The 8,174-nt window shown below is 42.0% G+C and overlaps 1 protein-coding gene across 1 annotated transcript; it reads right to left on the bottom strand.

The window, feature by feature from the left end:
- Positions 1-4,102: 4,102 nt before the first annotated feature.
- On the bottom strand, positions 4,103-6,818 carry CYTL1 (cytokine like 1). Its single transcript, XM_026847320.1, has 4 exons — positions 6,565-6,818; positions 6,414-6,458; positions 4,927-5,055; positions 4,103-4,759 (listed from the first exon to the last, which is right to left on the bottom strand). The coding sequence occupies exons 1-4, from the start codon at positions 6,718-6,720 to the stop codon at positions 4,688-4,690; spliced, it is 402 nt and encodes a 133-aa protein (XP_026703121.1). The 5' UTR covers positions 6,721-6,818; the 3' UTR covers positions 4,103-4,687.
- Positions 6,819-8,174: the final 1,356 nt, after the last annotated feature.

Genomic DNA, 8,174 nt, shown 5'->3' with positions numbered 1-8,174 from the left:
CATAATGAGATCATGGCCTTTCTCTGGACATTGTCTCTGAATTTTGACTCAGCTATCAGCAGCTCCCTTGCAGACAGTTTTTTTTTTTTTTTCATTTTGGCAGGCTAATGGTAAAATCTTAGGTAGCACAGGATTCCGGGCCATCGCAAGCCTAAAAGAAAAGTGTGAATACAGAAAGTTGCACAGATAAAGTCGGTGGAGCTTGTCTATCATAATTTTCACTGGCATTGCCATACACTCCAAAAATGAGAAAATTTTAATGTGAAAAAAAGTACTGGTTAAAGTACACTGGTTAAATTTTTGTAAGGTAACATTATTTACAAGACATTAGCTTTGTAGGAAATTTTTGAAAGATCTCCATTGGCAACCCATTAGGTCAACCCACAGATGCCACACACACAGGTAAAGGTGCAATGGACAAATGGGCACTCCTGAATCTGGTGTTTAGACAAAGTAATGCTCTGCTCCAAAGTGTACAACCTAAAAGGTCAGATTCCTCACCAATATTGCATTACTCTTTTTTCTTTGATTTTTTTTTTTTTTTTTTTAAAAAGGATTTCACAAGACCATATTTAGTTTGTACCCTATTAATTAGTAGCAAGTCACTTGTTATCCAATGGAACCTCTCACACTGAATGATCTAATTATCTGTTTGAAGCCTGCCATCTTTCCTGACCTGGGGTAGTGGTCAGGAGCTAGACATTTGCTAACCCTCATCCCTAACCTGGTTTCACAAAAAAACAATGTATGAGTTGTTAAGTGACTACCTAAGGAAAACCCATGTGATTGGACAAAAGAGATGGGAAAGGAACTGGTTCTAGTAAAATCCATAATATAGCTTTTTGGCAAAATTGGAAATTAAAGTCTTGGGATGATTTTGCTGTCAGTCCCCAAGACCTACCATTCTGCCTACCTTGGGATTCATATGATAATACGGTGGAGAGTCTAGCAGTCCTAGGATTGCTCTTTAGTGAGGCTTCTTGTAGATAGAAGTCTGCAAAAGAAAATCTAGTCCTAGGATTGACTGCTCCATCCAATAAACCTCCTTCAACAGGCAAGAAAACTGAACAGATTCTTTGTTTTTCTACAATTCTTCCCTAATGATTGTATAAACTGAGTGCAGATTCTTAATGAAGTGCTTTTAGTAATATTCTGCAATAGCTAGGCATGATGCCAGTTGACAAATTGCAACAAATACTTAATCCCTTAACATTCTCCCTTTTGGCTGGGGCCCTAACAACCATGGGCTGTTGTGTTGCAGGAATAAATGCTCATCTACACGAATGGTTCCACTGCTCCTTATAAACCTGGTATAATGGTAAATTACAAAGTTGGTAAACTTACTATCTTACTGAAAGGGAGAAGTGGATGATTTCTTGGCAAATTACAAGTGCATTAGATCTCTTTATCAGTGTTTTTCTCCCTTGGACCATGACAGTCTGGAAAAAGATGCTGTTCTTAAAAAGGGTTCATCTAATCACAAATCTCATTAAGAGAGTCTGAGTGACAGCAGGTTACTGTGAACTGAAAGAGCATAGCCTTGCTTTCAGCACACTTTCCATTAAAATGACATACAGAATGTGAAGAGAGTCACAGCGTAAAACCATAGGGAATATACTTGGTGTAAAAGCACACCAATGACCAAACAAATCTGTTTCTCGGAATAAAATATACAGCATCTGCAAATGGAGGATAGGCTTTTAAGGTCCATTCAGGTATGTATAGTCCCCAAAGCATCTAGCTGCTTTTCTCAGCTTCTGCAAAAGTAGCATATAATAGTCTAGAACTGAGCTGTTAGTAACCGTGCTAAGTCATATGTCAGTCATGAAAAGGCTGAAGTTTCTATCTAAAGCAATACAAATAAAGTAATGACTTCTACTCTGTTTCCAATTCCAAAGACTTCTTGCAAGATATTTTGTCCTAAAGAAATTAGGCTACATCTTCTTCACAAATGTAATCAGCCTAAAGCAGAAGAAAGTATACTTGGAAGGTGGCTGAAAGAACAGTAATATTACAGGAGAAATCTGGATTTAGGATCACGAGTTCCATCAAAATTAATTGGGGAAGGCTTATTTACTTTGATAAATCAGGATAAAGAGGAGTTACGAGAAGATCCATGAGAAAATCCTCACCAAATACTTCATTTCAAAAAGTGTGTGTCCATGTGACAGGAAAGAAGCAGGGGCACAAGTGCCATGGTTACCTGCACAGGCTTTACCCAAGATCCAGTTCTAGGGACAGAGTTGTGTGGACTTCTATGGGAAAGGAAATGCATCTTGCTCTGTATTTTGCTTGCCAAGACACAACACAAGCTTTACAACAGGACTGTGCTTAAAACTCATGACATCTGGAGGTGGAAAAAACAGCCAAAAATTCACAGCTTCTGCTACCAGCTTTCAAGCATGTGTACCACCCAGTGCCTGGGTTAGCTCTACAAACACCATGGCCTGTGGTGACCATACCACACTTTCTTGCAAGGTACATCCATGTCTGTCTTTGTAAAAAGGTATGAAAAGCAGAGGCTGTCATGTGGTTTCAGTACTTGTATGGAAGTGTATAGCCCTTGATGTTATCCCAGAACTGCTTGCCCCCCCAGGTGGTGGTTGAGCCCCTGGTTAGAGGGAGGAAAAGCTTGAATGTAGAGCCTGAAAGCAAATGGTTCAACTCCACCTGCATTTCTCCTTGAGCCAGGGAGCTGCCAGTGCTTACACACACCCTGTGTGAGTATTGGGCTCCTTGCTAGCATGCTAATGGGTGCCCTTACTCCAGGATGTGGCTGCTGTTGAAGGAGCTGGCCTTGGATACGTCCAGGTGATGCAGAAAAGATGGTATTGGTATCTCTAGAGTGTGTAGGATCTTGTACAGAGGTTGCTGTCTTGGAGAGGAGGAGGAGGATCCTAAAAGGCAAACTAAGCAATAATTTTTCTGGAAGTATGACTATTCGAGTTGTTGCACATTTTTGAGTTCAGCCTGGTACTACATCAGATCGCTGAGCTTGCTACCATCTCTACCAGATGCCTGTAGAGACACCTGAGTGGAACTCCTGTGAGCTGCCTGTGGGCAGAATGGCTCATCTAGAGGATGAGTAGGGTTAGCACATGAGGACCTCACCTTCAGGAGACAAGTACAAAGTCTGACAGGTACATTCCTTGAATATACACTTAGAATTGAAACAAACTAGAAAGAAAAACACTTGTTTACTTTCTTTCCTCTGTATGTCTCCCAGATTTTCCTACCCTTATTCAGTGGTTCAATGAGATAGTCAAATTTTCTATAGCTAAAATCAGATTAGTAGTTTCTACAGGACAGGGTAATTCCAAAATAAAGAAAAAACCCTTTTTTCTTTTTCCCCCTGCACAATTTTCTCCTGTTATGATTCACTTATCTTCATAACAGTTGTCAATCATCTTGTTTTATACCACTAGATGTTTATTCAGTGGATGACAGATAATAGAGGAGCTGTGATTGTCACACAATCCCATGATTATAGAAGCTGGGGTTTTTATAAAACACAGTGAGACCACTAATTAAATCACCAGGGCTGGCAGTGCTGCAGATGGATGACCAGAAAATACTGTACAGGAGAGCAAGGAGCCACTTGTAGAGAGGGAAGGAGGAGACTCTCTGGGATAATAGCAGCTCCTTCCAAGAACATGGGGAATATCCTTTCTATTCTTGGCACAAAAGAGCTGCTGGGTGTGAAGGACTTATGTCCATCAGGTAATAAAGGCACCCATGACTCTGGAACTATTATCTAGAAATTTTATTAATCTTAGTAGGCCAGTATATGGGCTCTAACAATCTGTCCAAACCTTTGATAGGCTTTCTAAGCCACTGCCTCACAACTTGCATTCTCACAGCGCAGAAACAGTATTTAAAAAATTCACTAATTTTATCAAAGAAATTGTTGGCAGTACAGAAAAATTCTCTCAGTAGAAACTTACACATTGTCAAATCATGCAGACACAGCAAAGTTTGCACTGTTATGGAAACAAAGCTAAAGGTGACTTGTGAAAAGCAATTTGCAAGTGATTGTGAAAAGTAAGTTATAAGAATGACACTTTCAGGTTGATCTTGAAAGACATGATGTAACACAAGCATCTTGGGTTAGAAAGCTGGTTTTATTTAGTTTGTCACAGAAACAGGTTACTTTCACCTCTATTCTTACAAGTCTGACATCAAAAACTATCAGCATATATATATGAGCTATACAGGTAGAGAGACATCTGCCAGCACTGAGTTACACTTCTATCAAACACTTTAAGAAAAACAAATATAGGCCATTCCATGCCCATCTAATAAAAGAAGAACTGCTAAGTCAGGATACAGTATTGGTCACGATATATTTTCTTTATGTGAATCTAGTTATTCATAGAAGAGTAAAAAAGAATCTAGTATCTAATGTTTAAACAAAACATACCTTATACATTTGGCTAAGCTGAAATATCATACCTTGCCAAATGAAAAAATGCTCTCTAACCGTGGTTTCCCTAGCAGCTCAGTAGGTATGCAAGGCATGCAGTTCATTTCCTGCCAAGACAGAGAAAAATGGGTAGGTCTGAGATAATATTGCTAGTGTGCTTGAAAAAAATCTTAGTTGTTAATGTTGTAGTTGACTGCGTATACATATTTTGACTCCTGGTCTCCTTGAAAATTTCCCAGGTACAACTTCTGGGTTGAGTCCCTTTTAGCTCTCAATGATGGAGGGCTGAATAGGATTTTCCAAGGCACTACAGTCATCAGTGAGGAACACCAAGTCCTAGAGGAACAAAAGAGGAGGCTAACAATTATAAGGAGGAAGGCATAAGATAGCACAACGTTGAGAAGCACAGGCCCTGATCCAGTTTTGCTGGTCAGGGGACAGAGTGGAGACAAGAGAGGGCTAAGAAGCAGAGACTATGTCCCTGTTGGCGTATCTTGACCTACCCTTCTGCAGTAGAAGATCATGATGGTGTACAGGCTCCGGGCTTTTTCCTTCAGCTCATTCACTTCAAGCACTCTCTCACATCTGGGGTAGGCCACAAAATCACGGAGTTTTGCCAACACACAGTAATTCTGCAAAGCATGCAAAAGAGGTATGTGTAACCCTGCACAAACACAGATTTATGTTCCTTGTCCATCACTTCCAAAATTCTTACTGCTTCTGTGGGAACCTTGAATTCTTACCTGGATGTATATTTAATCGCTGTAACCTTTAGTTAGGAAAATTCACCATCAGTATTTCATAACCAAGATGTTTGGTCCAAATAAATGCTTGGAAAAGTGTGTAGACACAGGTTTGGTCTGCCAGCTTATTTCTCACATCCTTTAGGAGGAGTGGTGCAAATACAATCAAATCTGCTCCTGTAGTAGGTAGTTACCTACAGAATAGGTGCACTGTCTCAGTTTTAAGAGAGCACCTGATTTAGCTGGTGAAAAGATTATCAAGATCTCACATGCATGATTCTTCTTTTCCCATACAAGAGGCAATACCATGAGCACCAGGCAAAATTCTTTTCAGAGTAATTTTTACTTCAGCCTTCACATTGTCAAAATAAAGCCAACATGGATTTCACAACATCCTTGCGAAGCAGGTAAATAAATATCTCAGGTCCTGCTTTAAAGCAAGGGAAACTGAGGCACTGGACTCATATTGCTTGGTCTTTGCAATGAATTGAGGCACTGGCAACTCTGGAATTGGCCTTTAGAGGGTCCTGAATTGCAAGACTTGATGGTATAGTTGCCTCTGGCATAATGTGTCAGACATCTCTTGCTTTATCTGACATTTTCTACCTTTCAGTTACTCAGTGAAGCACTAGGAGAAGAAGCTAAATATGTTGAATATCCCAGGGCAGAACATGATAACATAAACTATGCGTGCAGAAGGCTATTTTGTCTTTCCTGGGAGATGACTACTGCCGTCTTTTCTCAGTATCACACTTCCATATCCTCAGACATACTTTTTCTTTCTGGATTCAGCAAGTGGCTATTTAAAGCAGGAAAACCAGCAAGGTATTCCTGCACTTGTTTTTATTAAGACTGCAGTGCCAGAAGTCACTCATGATCTAAAACAAAGTAGATTTAGTAAGTGAAGGAAGTTTATTCTTCATTTCTTCTTTTAAATTATTATTCAAAGTTTTGTTGCCCATATTTAACTTCGAAAAAGCTCTGTCACAACAAATTAATAATGTACAAATGCTAATCACTTCAAAATATTTACTTCCTCATTTCTGAATTTTTAAACAAGAAGCTCCATAGGGATTTTAATAAGGTTCAAAAAGAGGTGATTTTTTTGGTCACTCATCTCTCTAGTTAATTAACCTTTTAAAAATTTGTTTCAAAGCACTCTTCTACAGTACAATCCTAAGAGTTATCCTCTCTTTTCATTAGTTACTTTTACTGCGCAGCAGTAAGAAAGTACTGTGAAAACTTACATGTATGTCCAAGTACAGCCTGGGCAGCATCTCCACACATGAGTCCTGCAAGAAAGAAGAAAGACCACTGTGATTTTGTTTTGAGAGAAATTTGTGTCAAAACCAAGCAACCTGCTGTGTCTTTGCAGGAGCAATTTTTAAGGAGACTTACCACAGATTTGGAGGTCTGTAACTCCTTAAAGGACTCCGTGATTTCTTTGCTCAGAGACAACACCCTTGAGTAGCAAGTTGGAGGGGCTGTGTTGGCTAACAGGGCAGCAGAAAACAGAGCAATCAGGCTCAGCAGCATCTTCATTGTAGGGAGCATGTCTAAAGGAGAAGGAAGGGAGGAAAAAATCACCGTTAGTGGTTAGGCAGCTGCTGGTAAGCATCAACGAGTAAGTTTGACAAGTCAGCCCCCAATTAAATAGTCTCCTGCATCAATGGGGGAAAAAAAAAAAAAAAAGTCTGGGGGTGGTCCAAGCAACAGCTTGCTGCTGTTTTAAATTTCCTGCCAACCTATGAGGCAGAGCTGCTAGTGCTTTCCTGCCCAGAGCAGGGAAAGGAGGGAATGAAGGTAACAAAAACAAACACGAGTGGCATTTTTCATTCCAGAAAAATAAACAACCTAGGGAGCATCTCAAGCAATAGAAATATATTTAAGAAACAGCACAGGTTATCAAAGTGTCATAGGCATGTGTGTGCTTTGTCACATATACCTTTCTTAATGTGGTGGGTTGACCCTATCTGGACACCATGTGCCCACCAAAGCCGCTCTATCACTCCCCTCCTCAGCTGGACATGGGAGAGAAAATATAACTAAAGGCTTGTGGGTTGAGGTAAGGACAGGGAGAGATCCCTCACCAATTACCATTACAGGCAAAACAGACTGTAAGTGGGGAACAAAAAAATTATTTCATTACCAATCAAATCAGAGTTGGATAACGAGAAATAAAACCAAATCCTAAAACACCTTTTCCCCACCCCTCCCTTCTGCTCTGGCTCAACCTGAATCCTGATTTTTCTCTATCTCCTCCCACCCAGTGGTGCAAGGGGATGGGGAGTGTGAGTTGCAGTCGGTTCATTACACACTGTTTCTGCTGCTCCTTCCTCCTCAGGGAGAGAACTCCAACAGGAGTCCTTCCCCCAGGCTGCGGTTCTTCATGAACTGCCCCAGCGTGGGTCCCTGCCATGGGCTGCAGCCCTTCAGGCCCAGACTGCTCCAGTGTGGGACCCCCACGGGCTCACAAGTCCTGCCAGCAAACCTGCTCCAGCGTGGGCTCCTCTCTCCCCATGGGTCCTGCCAGGAGCCTGCTCCAGCACAGGCTGCCCACGGGGTCACAGCCTCCTTTGGGCATCCCCGTGCTGTGGCGTGGGGCCCTCCCTGGGCTGCAGGTGGAATCTGCTCCCCCGTTACCCCCCCGGGTGCAGGGCACAGCTGCCTCACCATGGGCTGTGCCACGGGCTGCCGGGGAATCTGCTCCGGTGCCTGGAGCACCTCCTGCCCTCCCGCTTCACTGGCCTGGGTGTCTGCAGAGTGGTTTCTCGCACATGTTCTCACTCCTGTCTTCGGCTGCAGTTGCACAGGTTTTTATCCCCCTTCTTAAATACACTGTCATGGAGACACATCATGTCATCACCGTCACTGATGGGCTCGGCCTTGGCCAGCGGTGGCTCCATCTTGGAGCCGTCTGGCATTGGCTCTGTCAGACACAGGGGAAGCTTCCAGCAGCTTCTCACAGAAGCCACCCCTGTACCCCCCCTCTACCAAAACCTTGCCAT

The sequence above is a fragment of the Athene cunicularia genome (assembly GCF_003259725.1).
Source record: "Athene cunicularia isolate RWA chromosome 4 unlocalized genomic scaffold, athCun1 chr4_part1, whole genome shotgun sequence".
Taxonomy (NCBI): Eukaryota; Metazoa; Chordata; class Aves; order Strigiformes; family Strigidae; genus Athene; species Athene cunicularia.
The sequence above is the reverse complement of the archived record's forward strand: the minus strand, read 5'-3'. Positions and strand labels throughout refer to the sequence as shown.

Bases quoted from the DNA above. Each gene is read 5' to 3' on its own strand.
- CYTL1 (XM_026847320.1), bottom strand. From the start codon at position 6,720: ATGCTCCCTACAATGAAGATGCTGCTGAGCCTGATTGCTCTGTTTTCT. The intron at 6,459-6,564 runs GTAAGTCTCCTT...TCTTTCTTGCAG, and splicing joins TACAGACCTCCAAATCTGTG to GACTCATGTGTGGAGATGCT. The intron at 4,760-4,926 runs GTAGGTCAAGAT...TTGTTCCTCTAG, and splicing joins TGATCTTCTACTGCAGAAGG to GACTTGGTGTTCCTCACTGA.